At 39.2% G+C, this 16,558-nt stretch overlaps 1 protein-coding gene across 1 annotated transcript in view; it reads right to left on the bottom strand.

Annotated features, from left to right (window-relative positions):
• Window positions 1-6,298: 6,298 nt before the first annotated feature.
• Window positions 6,299-16,558, bottom strand: part of EFNB2 (ephrin B2) — a 44,127-nt gene continuing 33,867 nt past the window's right edge. The window contains exons 3-5 of the mRNA XM_083814591.1: window positions 12,071-12,163; window positions 11,198-11,311; window positions 6,299-9,610 (exon numbers count right to left, since the gene is read on the bottom strand). Of these exons, the coding sequence (XP_083670717.1) occupies window positions 9,228-9,610; window positions 11,198-11,311; window positions 12,071-12,163 (590 nt within the window). The 3' untranslated portion in view covers window positions 6,299-9,227. The remainder of the gene's footprint in view (window positions 9,611-11,197; window positions 11,312-12,070; window positions 12,164-16,558) is intronic.

Genomic DNA, 16,558 nt, shown 5'->3' with positions numbered 1-16,558 from the left:
GTCAGTGTTGTGGCACAAGTGAAACACGACAGTAAGATATTTCTCAAATCCTTGATATAAAATTGACACAAAAATATGTTCTCTGGAGGCTCATCTACATATTTGTAGGCACTGCTTTATTAATGAATGGTGCCTTCAGTAAAGAGACTCTGTGGAAACTTTGCAATCATCAGCCAGATACAGAAAAAAACAGAAGTGTTGTATAACTTGACAAATATAGTTCTGATCCTATCTTTAAAATATTTAGGCTGGGGAAAAATATATAAAGGAAAAATGACTGCTGTTTTAAAACACAACATTGGAAAGGGTGGAGGTGGGGAGCCGTCGAAAGGGATTTATATTTCTCCTGCAGGAAAAATGCTTTGGTATAAATCCTTTGTACTGTGTGTAATCACATAGGTTACACCTACCAGTGGCCAAAGCATCCAGACTTCGGTTTCATCACCACTCATCATAAGAGACTGAAAAGAGAAAGCTACATAAATAAGCCCCATGCTGGCTGGTACACAAACAGTACAACCAACAGCACTTTCTGCTTCTCAGTGTTGAGCTGATTTAAGGAAACAAAGCAAAACCAAATATTGGTTATTGCCAAAAGTCATTCTGTCTTTCAAATATGTTCACTCAGTTTTGAGCATCACACCAATCACTGTTTCTTAATTCTTCTTAAATGATGGCTTCCAAAGTGAACTGATTACTCTTTTCTGAAAAGAGATCTTAAAAGATCTAACATTGTATCTAAAATCACAAGAAATGAGAAGAAATTACCTCAGATATTTTTAGCTTATTATATTGATGAATAGGGATGCAAGAACAACTGGATAGAAATGAGTTATATTTAAATTGTAGTTAGGAATTTCACTGTATGCTATTTTCTTTAAGATGCAATTGAGTAAATACAAAAGGAAGATATAAAGCCACATACAAATTCAAACCAAAGCTCATTAGAAAAAAAAGAAGGGGCTTAGCAGAAAACATACTCTTGGAACAAGAACTGTTCCTGTGTTCCATCAAAATGTTTTCTTCATGAAAAAGTTGTCACCACCTCAAATCCAGACCCAGTCACATAAAAGAAGGAAAGTCTAGGGTAACATTTATAAAAGAATCTTTCATGGTGAGCAACAAAAGCTTTGTCCAGAAGTGAAACCTTATCTTGGAAGATAAAGGCCTTTGGGACTGACAGGGCTGGCGTACTGCACAGGTGATCAGGGCATGGCATCAGGGTATATAACAAAGGGGCTGAAGGAATGCAGCCACCATTTTCTCAACATTGGAAAGTCAGTAGAAAGCCTCCAGAATTAGCAGTATGAATCTTTACAGCTTGTACCCTGTTTTGAGGTCTAGAAAGCTCACATTTGCTTTGTTGGTTATATACAAAAAGAATGCATAGCATGAAGGAGAGAATATGAAGCAAAGGCAACACATGCAATTATTTTAACTTGTGCATCATCATTTGGGTTTCCCCAAATCTTGAGATTTTTTCCAGCGTGACATATGAAGAGTCCTTTTGCATCATAATCTGGCTTCTGAGCCTTCTGGCTTCACATCCTCTGGTATGCTTCACAGTGATGAAGGATAAAATGCTATTTATTCTGAATAATTACTGAATTGCTCATGTGATCATGTGCTTCCAACAGCTGAGTTTAAAGAAAGCCAACATTCGGTATTTTGATCTAATTATGATATTTGGAAATGCTAGGATAGCGGCCTGTGGGGATGAATGGAAAACATAGGAACAGCAGACAGCTGACCTGCCATTTATGCATTTGGAATAGAATTGAATATAAAGGAATGAGTTTAAATATTGCAAGGAAGGACAAAGACACATTAAAATGTGAAATATTTTTTATTATACATTTGCTAGTAATGCAATCTAGTTTTAAAGAACAGATACAGCAAATTGCTGAAGATGTTCAATACTGTACAAATTACAATTGTTATGGCATTTAATAGCAGAGTCTTATAAAAGCATGTCATTGTTGGTATGTTTTTGAGTGCAGTCTTTATAATATTCAGGACGACACTCTTATAAAGCACTTTCTCATAGCATAAGAGGTATAATAAAATCTGTATGAATATTGCTTATGCATGTGCAATTCTCAACTGTGATAAGTAGGATCATATACCAAACGAAGCTACACTAATTTATATCCATTGAAGGTCTGATCTAGAAACAATCACCACCACCTCCCCCCCCCAATGGATTCCTTGTGTTATTAAATTAATTCCACTTCTTCAGCACCCTAAGCATATGAGGTTCTATTCATGTACTTACGAAAACACAGATTTTTTTAGGTTTCAAGAGCTATTCACAAAGTTCTTCGCTGTTTAGACTTTTAATAGTCCTACAGTTACTCACTTTTTTGCGAACCTTTGATCCCTTTTTCACAGGATCCCAGCTTGCAGAAAGCACTGAGTTTTGGTCTCCATTCTCCACCCCATGTAGCCTCTTTTTCCTCTCAATGTCTAGCAGAACAACCTGGGCTGGTCTCCTCACATTTTCCTAACAAGAGCCAACAGTATCGAATCACTGTTTTTATTTCCCTTTTCTCTGTCAACATCTTTCTTCTACTTGCTGTTACCTGTTTTCCATTGAAGCCTTTACCTGTGTGTCTCTCTAACTCCCTCCACAGCTGGGCTTGTCATCTCAATCTGATTTTTGCCCAGGACATCATTACAGATTTCCCCAAGTGTCCTCCATGGGCAGTCACTGCCCTGTCACTGGCCTTCCCTCTCCTCTTCTCCTCCCTCTGCTCCACATGAAGCTTTTCTCCAGGAAGAACCACCTGTAGCTTCTACTCTGCATCCTCACCTGGAGAGGTGTGGGCAGACTAAGGCTTGCCAGTCCCACTTTGCCAGCACCTCACCTCTTATTGCCAGATCCAAGCACAAGCAAGGATCTCATCTGCACACTACACTTCCAATTGTAACTCCAGTTCTACCGTCAGTCCCATGATTTTATCTTTAGGGTGATTCCTATGGATTGCATTATGCCTTAATTAAGCATCAAAGTATTTCTGTGAGTCATATGAAAGAGAGATATTGTTTTATTTAAGAGATTATAGCTCAGTCAGCTGAATCCAGCACCATATGGATTATGAATGGCACAACTATGAATACACTGTGGTATATTCTCCAACCTTCTTCTTTTTCCAAAACAAATATTACTTGATTTCTGATCCGATGCTTCATGTGATGACATGCCAACTGTATAATGAGTACATTTGGTGTTTTTTAAGCCCTGCACATTTTCCCACTACAATTTCTATTATGGCTACAAAGATGGAGAACGCCTCTTCCAAAGACTGAGTTTTGTTTTCTTTTATTTTGCTAACTACTACACAATTTTAAACTTTTCTGCAAAAAGGAAACTTACAGTGCCCACAGAACAAAATGAGCATGCTGCTGAGTGAGTAAGCATTTGATCAATGCATCACAGAAAAGCTAAAGAAAGGTACAACATTTTAAACATAGGTAGTAGCATTGTTATGCTTACTCTGTGAGGCACTATTTTATGTAATAGATTCTTATTCCATTCTAGATGGATAACAACTGTGAATTATAATTTTATTTTCCACTTAGCAGAGCCTATTGACTTGGACGAGTTCTTACCAGGGAACCAGTTTCATAATAAAGGCAGTAAATTCTGATTTTGTGCTTGTTTGATAATTAATAGTGCAGTGTCAGCAACAGTGCAAAATGCAAGTATGATTTTTTTTCCTCTGCAAGTTATAAAAGATGGGTTATAAGTTAACAGCTTTACGCTGAGTGTCTAAGGCACATATTATTTACTAAAATGAGTTTAACAGACTCAGTGAAGGTTCAGTTATGTGTGTGAATGTGTGTGCAAGGCCCTCCCATTAATCCAGCATCCTTTTCCCCAAGTGCACCTATACAGTTACACCACCAACCATTCTTCCCCCCACATCCCCTCATGGAGACACCATTTATAGCAACACTGCTTTGCCTTATTGCTTAAACAGTGACAAAAATTGGTATGTGGGAGCTGTCTGTAAACATGCCATCTATAAATATAATAGTTATATAATAATGTTTATCATGGATGGGCAAAAGAGGCACAGAAATGAAAATGCCACGTAAGCTTGACTCTGTCAAATTACTTTTATCTCTATTCTCTGGTGTTTACCATGGCCTAAAATAAAGCAATAAATTAAAGCCTTAACAAAGCTAAAGAGCCGCAATTCTAACAGGCAGCTGTATCAGAAAAGCTTTTAGAGCAGACCACAGCGTTAATGAGCACCTCACAGACATTAACAGCGTGGCGGCCCTCACCACAACCCACCAAGATGAGCAAGCGAAATCCCACATGTGCAAGGCACGGAGTAGAGAGTGAAGTCTCAATCCAGCCAAGTGTGTATGTGCCTCTGAGTGCGCAGAAGTACTTCATTTGAAGCAACTCACAGCAGTAAATGCAGGATTAGGGCCAAGTGAGTTACCCAGGCAGTCAGTGGATGCTCACACACTACACCTTGGGCACCCGCGTGTTCTGCTGGACCACTGAACTGTCCCAAGGACATCTGAAGCAGAGGCGAGAGGGAAACCTGAGTGAACTGCCCTCTAAGGTCAACCCCCACAGCTGACTCTAAGCTGAGCTGGTTAAATGAGCTCCACCAGCAAGAAGCCACGCTAGCCCAATAGTTCGATAGTCTAAGGTTTCTTTAAGTAAGTCCACCTTCACAATACCTGTACCACAGCAACACATACAGTATCTCAAAGTTTACCTTCGCCTGTCACTCATTTTTGCCTTGACTAGTCATAAAAACAAAACAAAAAACCCTCTTGACAAATGGGAATTGCATGACCAATACTATAATAAACTAGCTGCCTTTCTTCAGTGAAAACTGTGACAAATTGGCATCAGTTGTTACAGTGATGAATGCATCTTTCCCCTTTGTAGACCTTTTCCATCTGCTAGTCCGTGGATGACCCTGACATTTATGCACTGCTAACAGGCTGATAGATACTTTGCTTTCAAGGTGACTGGACTTTCTCAAAAATGAAAGTATTTGTTAAATGCGAGAATCAGTTAACCAAGTGAAAATCAAAGCAACACAAGCACAGACCTTGTGTTACTGCTTGTGTCACCTGCACACATTGGCACTGATCTTCTTTAACACGGCTTTCAGAACAGGTGATTTCAGAGTGCCTTATTCGAAGCAGTAAAGCTGGGACAGGACATTGCATGGCCTCACTGAAAGAGGCATGCTGAGGTGCTTTGACATGGTGGTCCTTCTAATCCTTCACCATTCTTCAATTTCTTTCATCTCCTGTCCCTTCTTGCTCAGCCCCGCTGCCCCAGGCTTGCTCCTCCTCCTCAGAAGCAGCAGCAACAGCAACAGTGCCCAAAAGGCTTCAGGTATAATTTTTTCTCTGGCTCTAACTCAGTACAAAAATCACCCCATAATTTCTGGGAATTATCCATGTGGTTAAAATCTCACCTCCTAGATGATCCAGGCAACTTGCAGCTGCTACAACTCACTGACTTCCGAGGGCGTAAGATCTCCCCCCCCACCACTTTTTTTCCCCATATCTGCTGATGTGCCCTATCTGTATGATTTCCTCTCTGGGAAATTAGGTTACAGAAGTCAGTGTGTTACAAGGAGCTTGCTTTGTTCATGAACCAGAAGCAATCTGGGTGGAGAGACAGGGGGAGACGGTAACAGGGAGACAGAAAGGGAAGGAGGGAGGGGCAGATAGAGGCAGACTTGGTGGCTTTCTTATTTATTATTTCTCTTAAAAAAGAAAAAAATGACGAAAAAAAGAAAAAAAAAAAGAAAATACTTAGAAGGCAAGGTTTCCATAGGAAAAAAATATTTTATTTTTTTAAGAACAAATTCAGTTTGAAACAGACGTGGAATGTGATTTTCATAATTTTCATTTTCTGGGAGCTAATTGCAATGTGGAACTAAAGCAGATTTCAAACTTATTACCGGCTAGTTTAAAAACAGAACAAAACAAACAAACAAACAAAACAAAACAAAAAAAAGAAGAAATTATTTATAACTCAAGCATAATACTGTGTTACAAACTGGACAAAGAAATTCTTAAATAAATATTCATGGTACACAATTTCAGCACAAATATGCGGCAATTTGGCAACCTTTATACCATTTTTTCCTCAATACAGTGCAAAGGGGAATGACACTGCCTTTAAACAAGCTGTAGCTAAATACATTGCAAAATTCAAATTTTATACAAAACATCTTGCTCGGACTTTATAAAAAACCAACATTGCTCTATATACACAATCTGGTTAAGAAAAGCCATTTTTGTCTTGTTTTCATTTTTTTTTCTTTTTTTTTTCTTTTTTTACTTAAAAACGTGAGTAAGGCTACTGTAACACCCCAAATCCATATACAGTAAATCTGAACCTATTTACAGCATCTTCACTTAGACATGATGGTGCAAATTCCAAGTCAGGTGACTAGGGATGATCATACAAGCAAGGCATTTACAGTAACTTTTCAAAGCTGAACCAACGTCAAATAAAGGAACAGTTGGTAGATTGTCATAATTCTGCACCAGACACAAAACAAGACGCACAGTACATTTTTTTTCTTTTTTTTTTTCCGATTGGTTGCAGGTTGCTCTTGAGCAATTCATCTGATTTTTTTTCACAGTTTAGTACATAACTAGAATGTAGCCAACTGATGAAGCATAGGTTTGATTTGATAAAAATCAGGATCAGCAAACCCATCTTTTCCCTTCCTCCCCCTCCCCCAAAATAAAATCTTAATGACTTACAAGAGAACCTTGTATGGATGGATTCACAGAAAGGAAGGGTTGTTGAAAAGAATTACATATGTACTGTAGTTAGTCACCATGGTAACCTTCCACAGAACCATGGGTTGGGATTTTTTGTTTTGTTCCTCTCATTTGGACCAACATCCCAACGTCATTTTCAGGTTCAGGAAACAGAGAGAGTGATAATTTCTGTGACAGATTTTTTTTTCCTTTTCTTGCAGGTACTCACTGGAGGTCTGAGAACCCCAAAATGCTGTTGCTACATTTTCCTTCCAAATCAGAAAGGAAAGTGTTACCATAGTAACATGACTATGTTAGAAATGTCTATTTGCATAGCACTTATAAAAGTAGAGTTTTCTTATTTCCTCTCCAGGGTGGGAGCTTCAGGGGAATAGCCATGCTAAAGAGAAAACTTTAACCTGAACCCCCTCTCTACAAATCTCCATGAAATCTACAGAACACTTCAGCTCATAAGGCAAGGGAAAACACAACACAGAAAATAAATGCCGGCACACCTTGTCATTGTTAAATATGTGATGCAGTAACATCGATTTCCTGATTCTTTGGGCTTATTTCCTCATTTTCTCTGATTAGATACCTTTAAAGGGCTTTGGATTCTGTTTGTATATGCTCTCATTACCATTATTTTTGGATGGTTGTTGCTTTTCCCAGAAGCAGTTTCTGCATTTCTTAATGTATACATATATATGCATACATAAATACATATATATGTATATACACACATACACATATATATGTAGAACGATGACAAGTTAAGACTATTTAATTGCCGCAAATGAATTTCACATCTTCTGGTGTAGATTCTGTGCAATCTCAAAATATATATTAGTAAAAAACAAAACAAAACAAAAAACAACAAAACAAAAAAGTAAGAAAGAAAGAAAAAGAAAAGCTCTCATTTTATATCCCTTGTGTTCTATACACCTATTATAAATAAGACATATCTTCCTTCTCCATCTCAGTGTCATAATTTATTTTATTCTTATGGACTGCAGGAGGTTTGCCGTATGTGCTTTAACTTTGCAACAGAGCACCAATGAACTGCTGTGCCCATTACAGTACTTATACGTACTGTGCAGGTACAGCACTAAGATAAACCAAAGTGTCAAAAGGCTCAGTCAGAAAAAAATTCTGTTTTACTTTTAGAGATGAGAAAGGCTTTCTTTTTTTTTTTTTTTTTCTTTTCCCAACTTTACCAGTGATAGAATTACAGCTCATTTGACCTGTTATAATCATCTTGGTCAGATTTGGCTCTCTGCTGTTTTCTTAAATGCTTTCCCTGTGTTCAGTATAATGTGACAGTATAGCAGCTGAGTCTGCTTAAAAGTCTTCCGAAGCAGACTACGTTTTTGCTACAGCTTCAAAGCTGTACATTTTATTGCCAGTACCGCAACAGCCCTGCCCTAATATATCCTCAGCGGCCTGCTATTGTCTTGTCCGCTCCAAGCTTGTTCACTTCCTGACAATACCCCTTTGTTCTACTGTATTGAAGGTACTATTTTTTCTGCACACTGGTATTTGATAACCGTGAATTCCTTCAAATGCAGCCCTAAGCCACTGCGCTTGTTATTGTGTCTCCTATTTGCCTCTTAAAACTTAGCATACCAAAGTGCTGTGCTACCTAAATGTTTTTTTCTTCCCAGCTTCTATTTTTGAGGCAGCAGTATTCAATTTCAACTGCAGCCAGCCCTTCCCTCCACCACCCAGTCCTGCTCTTGACTTGTTGACAGCCTAACTTTTTGGCTGGAAGGCTCCTTACTATCAAACACAATTTCTATAAATGCATTACCCATTCGAGTGAGGCTGCTGTAGCAGATGGATGGAGCACAGATCTCCAAACATTGATGTTCCATTAGTGATTCAGTAGGTGGAGTGAAAGGAAATCTTATGTGAAGGATGGCAGAGCCCCGGATAACAGAAATAAATGGAACAGTGACGGACTAAAGCAAGAGAACTTTTAACAAGTCTTACTTAGACACCAAGGTCTGCGTGACAAATCCAGTATGCACTGAGAGAGACACACAAAAGTCAGAAGATTGCATTTCAAGCTTGATATCCTAGAGCACCTTCCCAGGATGCCTAGAGCTATTAACATCCACGGATCACTCCATCTTCCCTTGGCTTTTGTACATGCCTGAACGCCTGCAGCACATGGCTTTGAGGATGATGAATGTAACAAGAGTACAGCAATCAGAATGGGCATCTTCTACATAAAAGTCTTCCAGCTTTTAGTGAATACTGATTCACCGAGAGAGGAATTCTACAGACTAGGTAAGCTGTCCAGCTCGAGTCGGCTCTCGAAGAAAGAGCTGTTGCCTTCTCTCCCCTGTGCTTGAGTCAATCCTAGCGCACAAGGCGTCATCACAAACCCCAACAGAAAGCATTTGACCAGTGAGTGTCCTCTACGCCTCAACTGTACCACAGAATTGGTTGTGTGTTTCTCAGACCTTGTAGTAAATGTTTGCTGGACTCTGAGGAGGCATCTCTTGAACTATGTACACCGGATGTCCATAGTCGCCGCTGACCTTTTCATAGTGGGGGCAAAAGACACTGTCTGCAGTCCTTAGAGGAATGATAATGTCACTGGGCTCGGAACCATTGTTGTTGCCACTGCGTTTTGGGGTGGCTAATGTACTAAGTGAGAGAGTTGTAGTGTGTTGCGGGGAATGCTTCCTGTGTCTTCTCCGGTACTTCAATAATAGAACCACCAAAGTGATGATGATGACGATGAAAATGATGCACCCTGATGCAATCCCTGCAAATAAGGCCACCTCTGAACCCAGTATACTGGAATGCCCAGCCTTACTGCCATCTGTGCTAGATCCTGGAAAGAATGGAAATACAACAGACAAAAGTTATTGCCGTCCTGTGACCCGTTTACACTGCTTAAAAATGTGTAGAGTAAGCAAGACTGGAAGAATTAACTGACAGCTAAACTTTGACAAACCAATTACCCTGTTAGATAGCTAAATGCAAACAGCCGAAGTCAGCAATCAATATTAAACAAGACTTTGTGTCTGTTGGTCTCACTTTTGTGCTGCTCCCAAATCACCCTGTTTCATACATCATCATCCATCAGCAGCAAGGACTGGCACTGACAAGGCAGCCTTTGATGCACAGTGCATCTTTTAACAGATGCTGACCAGCTCAGGGCAGCAGAGAGGGGTGGGATAGTACTGCAAGGGGAAAATAAGACAGGGAAACAACAATTCTCAGAACAACTGGTACTATTTAATGTCACATAGTTCTTCTTCTATTTTATCCATCAGATATTGATTTAAGTGAAACTGTCCTTAGTGTCTCTTTATGTGGACTCCTCATGCTTACGACTGAAACAAAAGAGCTTGAGGCAGCGTGGGAGATGGGCAAAATGATTATGGAGTATATCTGTTTGCATTATAACTGTCACTTATTTAAAAGAAAACAACAACACATATCAGGTAGTCATAAAAAGCTCACGTGCTGAATAGCCTGTTGAATATTGTCACATTATTTGTCACAAAAGTTAAATTAATGCTCACTTGACACTTTTCTCATTTCAGAATTTGGGCTGACTTCCCTCTCTTGATGCTCCCTTACATGCAGAACAATGCTCCAGATGCTACGTCCACATAACTGTGAACTACTGGAACCTTAGCAGGAAATGGCTGAAGCCTGCCCTGTGACTGTCATATCAAAGATATCAAATTACACAAGTAGCACAGAAAACATGCAGTCATTTTTGGGAACCCCAAAACCAACAGTCAGCAAGCTTTGCTTTGTTACATTCCCAGTTTATTGAGTTTTCCTCCAGAGAACTTGTGTTTTAAAACTTAGCTTTTTTCTTCCTCACAGTGTTTGAAATGCATCCTCATATTTTTTGTTTGGAACCATCAGATCTGTTTATCTTGTTTAGATAAATATTTTTAAAAAAATAAATTTAAATTTAGTAAAAGACCGGCCAATCATGCATAGACTTCGCATGGTCAGTTAAAAGATCAGGACATTAATTATAGATGCCTTGAAATAAACTTTATAAATGGCTGTCGAGAACTACTTGATAATGTATTATACGGGAAGAGAAAGACAGAAAGACTCGTTCATCTGCCAGAGTACTAAATGTAAGGAGCATTTACCATCGTAAAGCTGCTTACAGAATGTTCTATCCAAAAACTTTCCTGTAAATGAGTGATATTCTTACAAGATGTAATTAACTTCTACTGCAGTATAGAAGAGGGGAAAGAGCAACCGTTGCCAAAACTCAAAGCTCCAAAGTCCTATCCACCGGAGCATCAGAACTGGCTTTTGCATCATCTCAGTATGAAAACATTTGATTTTCTGACATTTTAATGCTAAAATAAAAATGTGTCTGGGGACAAAGGATGGTCTGCCAGAGCCCTTCACTTCTCATGTGAAACCCCATAATACCTACCTGAGTGGTCCTTCACAAAGGGACTGGTGGTGGAGCTCTTCCCGTTGGTACCAGCTTCCTGCTCAGGGCGCTTGGTCGGGTCTGTGCTCCGAGGTAACCCTGCAGAATTGGGATCTGTGGGAGAGAAAAATGACTCACTGTAGCTTAGGCGTCTGATGATATTAAGCCTTATAAGCCGGCTATAGGTATCTTGTGAAACACGGATAACTTTGAACAGAAGAATCTTTATGCAAAGGACTAGGAGATACAAGAATGTAATTTTCCTTTTAAAGCAAAATGGTTATATTAGTTATTTCAGAGGTTTAAATTGTGAGGCCATCTGCAGAAACTATAGGGACTCCTGTAATTGGCAAGAAAAGCTTTGCAGATGACATTTCAGTTTAACTGAGGAAGTTGATTGACTACTAAACCAACTTCTACTTAGAAGAATAATTCTTTCTTTCTGCACAATAGGTTATCTATATATGAAAAGAGACAATGAACAAAAACCTCTCTGTAACCACAATTCATAACAAGCAAACTATAGAAATATTAGCTTCCCCCCTTTCATGTATTTAAAATAATTTTGAACAATGCAGTTGTGGCTTTTGTTTTTAAAATGAAAATAAAAATGACTGAAACACGTAACTCCCAGGTGACCTTTCCTTCTAGGGAGCTCTCCAATGAAGAGATCTTATTACACCAACCCTCCTCCTGGAGAAATCTGTCAGTAGCTGAGGAGCAGAAAATAGGCTTTGCTTTCAGACTGTTAGGGAGGAACAACCACACTAGACTCGGCTGGCTCTCTGCTCTATGCTAGTAAAAGAAGCCTGAAAACTAAAAGGCCACTGAGACTGATCAAAGTGATTTCATGAAACAGCAGATGGTCTTTACCTTGTCCAACTTTCATGAGGATCTTCATGGTTTTTGTCTGGCACACCCCTCCCTCCTGGTTATCCAGGCCCTCCAAAGACCCATTTGATGTTGCTGATTAAAAAAAAAAATAAAAATAAATAAAAATAAAAATAAAATCAGGAAATCAACAGACAAAGTGAGGTGACATGAGTGTCTGAAAGCAGAAATCTTTCAATCTACCGGGACCTGTCCTTGTTGCTCAGGATGACCTATGGAAAGTTGTGAAATGTTGAAAGCCAAAGGAATGAATACATCGCTAAGCTGTACAATACATACAAATGGAGGAATGTGTTATCAAGGTTTCAAATTTACCCAGCAGCTTTTTTTCTACACACAATTGACTGACTGACTGACTCGGACGAAAACACGGCACCTTGCTAAAAGGTGATGGAGTCAGCTGAAAGGGAAGCCTCAAAGGAGCAAAGCACTGGAAATTTACCCTTTTTTTTTTTCAACAATATCTTTATAATCACCACATTACACCTGCTTCCTCTATTACAAATCTCCTGCTGGAAGAAGCAAAGGCATACAAAAGACCCAGGTGAAAGCTGAGATTCTGCACTGATTGGAAAACCATTTAATATTTGAGAGTACAATCTCACTTTTCTCAGCATTGAGGAGCCTCTGCGGGGGCGGGCTGGTGGGGGGGACACACTCTCTTCTCACAGAAACCTTCCAGCTCATGCAAACAAACGGGTGGTTTCCCGTGTTTATATTGTTCTTGCTTATCTCTCCACGCTTGCTGGGACCGCACACCCCCGCACAATCCCGCCACCGCAAGTCAACGTGTGTGTGTGTGTGTGTGTGTGTGTGTGTGTAAAGCACAGTTCCAGGGGAAGAGTCCAAAAGCCTTGAGTCACCTCCACTAGGGCTGCACACCCTGACAGCTGCTGGTAAAAACCCTTCGGCTGCTCCTGGGCATGGGGCACCTCTGCCACCCTGTGCATCGCACCAGGCCCCAGCCGTGGTGGTGGCACAGCAGGCCCTGGAGGCATGGCGCCCCAAAGACCAGGCCTGGCTCACACAACTGGGACGCTGCAAATGAACCAGGTGGGGGAACGCTGCCTCGGCAGCCCCCACCAATGCACATGGTCTTGCACCCTGGGTGCTTCTTGGATCTAATGTATCCAAGGCCCCAAAAGCACAGACAAGCAGATGCATGCTCAAGCACTGATACCGGGCCGCTGACTAGAGAAAACAAACAGAAAATGAGAGAGTGCAGAGCTTGCCGCTTGGCGCGGTTCTGGCGAACTGCTTAAGCAGCACTTTTCTACGTGTGCCTCCCTCTTTTCAGGCTAGGGATCTCATTCAACAAGGGCTTCACACTGCTCAGAGATCTTTGTTTTTAATTCTCACTCCTTCTCTTTCTGCTTCCTTGGGGATTTTCTTTCAAATGCGAGCAATGTATATTTCCTTATTCCTTCACAATGTCTTCCTAGCCCCACGGCAGTATTTTTCTTGCTCTAATCTTCTCTCTAGCTGTAAAGATATAAACCCCATACCGCTGAACCCTGCTTCCTAGCCTTTGATCTACTTCTTGTTTTTGTTCCACTCCTGCCTCTTTTGTGACTAACTCAAATTACAGCCATCGTACGAACTTCCCAAACTGTGCTTTCTTTTCCTAAAATTCCCATTTCCCTGTACACAGGCCCTCCCAGTTCCTCCTCTTGTTCTCTCCCCGCTGTAAAAACATGGCAATGGAAGTACGTGAAACTACTGCTTTTTTCGGACTTGCAAAAAGACTTTTTAAAATATAAAAGAGCGCAATGAGTAATTTAAGATAAAAGCAGATCTGAAATGTGCCACTGCATTGCCAGGCTCAGAAAATAATGGAGACATATAGTTTTGTTTTCTTTTGTTTTTTTCCAGAGGGGAAAAAAAATCAATACTAAGAACCAGTTCTGGACATAAATCAAATGTGTCTTTGCTGAAAGTGTTTTTTATGACCTATTTGCCAATGTACTAGAGCACAAGGACAAGGGAAAAAAGCAGTAAATAGAAATACCAAAGCTGAGCATCAACTGAAAGTGCAACTAATAAACATTGACTTTCTCTTGCTTTTTTGTTATTCTTCCTTTGCTTTTTAATCTAGGCTATGGGGGTTCACAGCTCTTTAAGCACCTTCTACTTAATTTTAATTGAATAGTGTTGCTTCTTCTGAACATCAATGCCTTTTTATTCTTTAAAGGCCTATCCATTTAACCTACAGAGCAGGAGACCTCAATAAGATGCAGAGGATGCAGTCTGACCTCAGTACAGAATAAGAAAATAAGACGGCAAAAAGAACGTAAAATTACTTCAAATACAGTCTCCAAATGAGAGGGACCAAACGCACAATGAGTCTGGTTGTGTGCCTGTGCGAGTTCAATCTGCCTCGCTTGCTTGCTAAAAGAATGCTTTCATAGCTTTGATGTCAGATGAATGAATTTGCAGAAGTATTCACTTTTTCCACAGTTCTTCAAGGGTTTTCTGAAAGCCTACGTTATAGCTCAGAGTAGAGAGTACTACATCCTGAGGAACGGAGAATTTTCAAAGAGGAGCATTTCAGTGACAAAGCAAAGTTTCAATCTCAGCTTCTCTCTGTAATTAAACCGACACTTACCCAAGGCCATTGGAGGAAATTATTTCTCAAAATTCATTAAGACTACCGAAATATAACTTCACATATCCCCAGCGTACCAGGGAGAAAGTAGGTAGTTTAAACACATACTTTCAAGCTTTGAAAATCAGCACAGAGAGAAGTAATCTGGGACATCAGAGAAAATAGTTTCATACTGCTAATACCCCTTGACAGTTTAGTGTGCAGAAGTCAAACAAGGGAGCAAGTACAAAATATTCCTCAAACGCTCACTGCTGTCTTTTTATATTGATCTCCAAGTGAAAATTATACCCAGTATCATCCAAACTCCTCCATTACACCGACACTTCTGCAGAAAAGTAACCCTGGACCTGGACCTGTGCTTATATTGATGTGATTTAAAAAAAAAAAAAAAAGTGTCTGTAATACAGCTTTGGGTATAAACACAGAAACATAACACAAATTCCTTGTGCTATGTGAAAAGGGAAACACTACTCTCTGATTGTTTATATGGTCAAATTTTAGAACATCCATTCAGTTTATTTTTATATACACATATATTTATATATATAAGAGCATTTTTTTACATTTAGGTCTAAATATGGATATACTTGAGAGGAATTTACTCACACAAACTATCATATATGACCCTGCACTAAGAAGACTAGACACTACTTAAATATTAACATTTATTAATATTAATAAATGTAACTAATGATAACTATAAAGTTTCTCAGAAGTATTAAATGTTCTCAGGATCTCACATTTCACTTTATGTTAATACAGCAACACACAGGAAACTAAAAGTACGTATAATGCTGCTAAACAGCTAAGGAAATGTTTTTAAATTTTTTGATGGATAGATACCTCTGATTTTCTGAGATCTGTCCTGTTCCACTGGTGTCAATTACAAAACTGAAACTTACAGTCAAAAGCAGATTAGATTATTCAGCTTACAGTTTATCCACACCTACAAATAAATGCATATAATTAACCTAAAATCTCTATTAATTTTAAGACTTTCGGACAAAATCGTAATAATTTATAGCCAAAGTTTGTCAGCAGTAAGTCAAAACTGCTGTTTGAGCTCTATATAAGCATCATGTGTCTGCATTCCTTGAATACAACAGCAGCTGTCATTTTATAAGGAGTACAAGTTTGGGTTTTCAACTTTCACTAAAAATGTATGAAATTATGGTTAAAAGTCTGCTGATACATCCGTACTTTGGAGAAGACAGTATATATTTTCAGTTTCATGAAACACTTTCTTAACATACCGTTTCATTTACACAAGCAAAAATTAAATTATTCAGACCAAAGAACTTCATGCTAGCTCTGCCTTCCCTTCTTTAAGATACATATATATAATTAGTTGGTTCATTTTTCTTTCCTAGAAAAAAAAAGGAACTAAATCAATGTATGATGTTTTACATTTATTTGCTTTTAAAACTTCACAAGCTCTGTTTATTGTATGAAATGCATTAGTCATAAATGCAGAGGCAGGGAACCAGTGAACGAAACAGAATCAGCTGACAAGAATAGTTTCTGGCTATGATTCTTTTACAGTCCCCATGGAGAGGAAGTAATATTACATTTTAATATGTCTTCATTTGATTGTTATTACCCTGCCTCCCAGGAGGCTAAGCCACTGCATGGATCTTGGCTGTTTTCAACCTATCAGGTTGGTAACACTGCTCTAATCAGAAAGAGAATTAAGCTCCTGGATTTGTGCCTGTATATAGCTTTTCATTCACAAAGAGATTAGAAATGAAGGCACAGTCACAAAAATTCAGCTTCCCTCACTCTTAAAAATACATATTACAAAATTAAAAAACACCATCACAATTACTTAAAAGGAAACACAAGTAGACTAAAATCTCAACCTCTTA

The sequence above is a fragment of the Anser anser genome, assembly GCF_964211835.1.
Source record: "Anser anser genome assembly, chromosome: 1".
Taxonomy (NCBI): domain Eukaryota; kingdom Metazoa; phylum Chordata; class Aves; order Anseriformes; family Anatidae; genus Anser; species Anser anser.
This window is presented reverse-complemented; position numbering and strand designations above follow the sequence as displayed.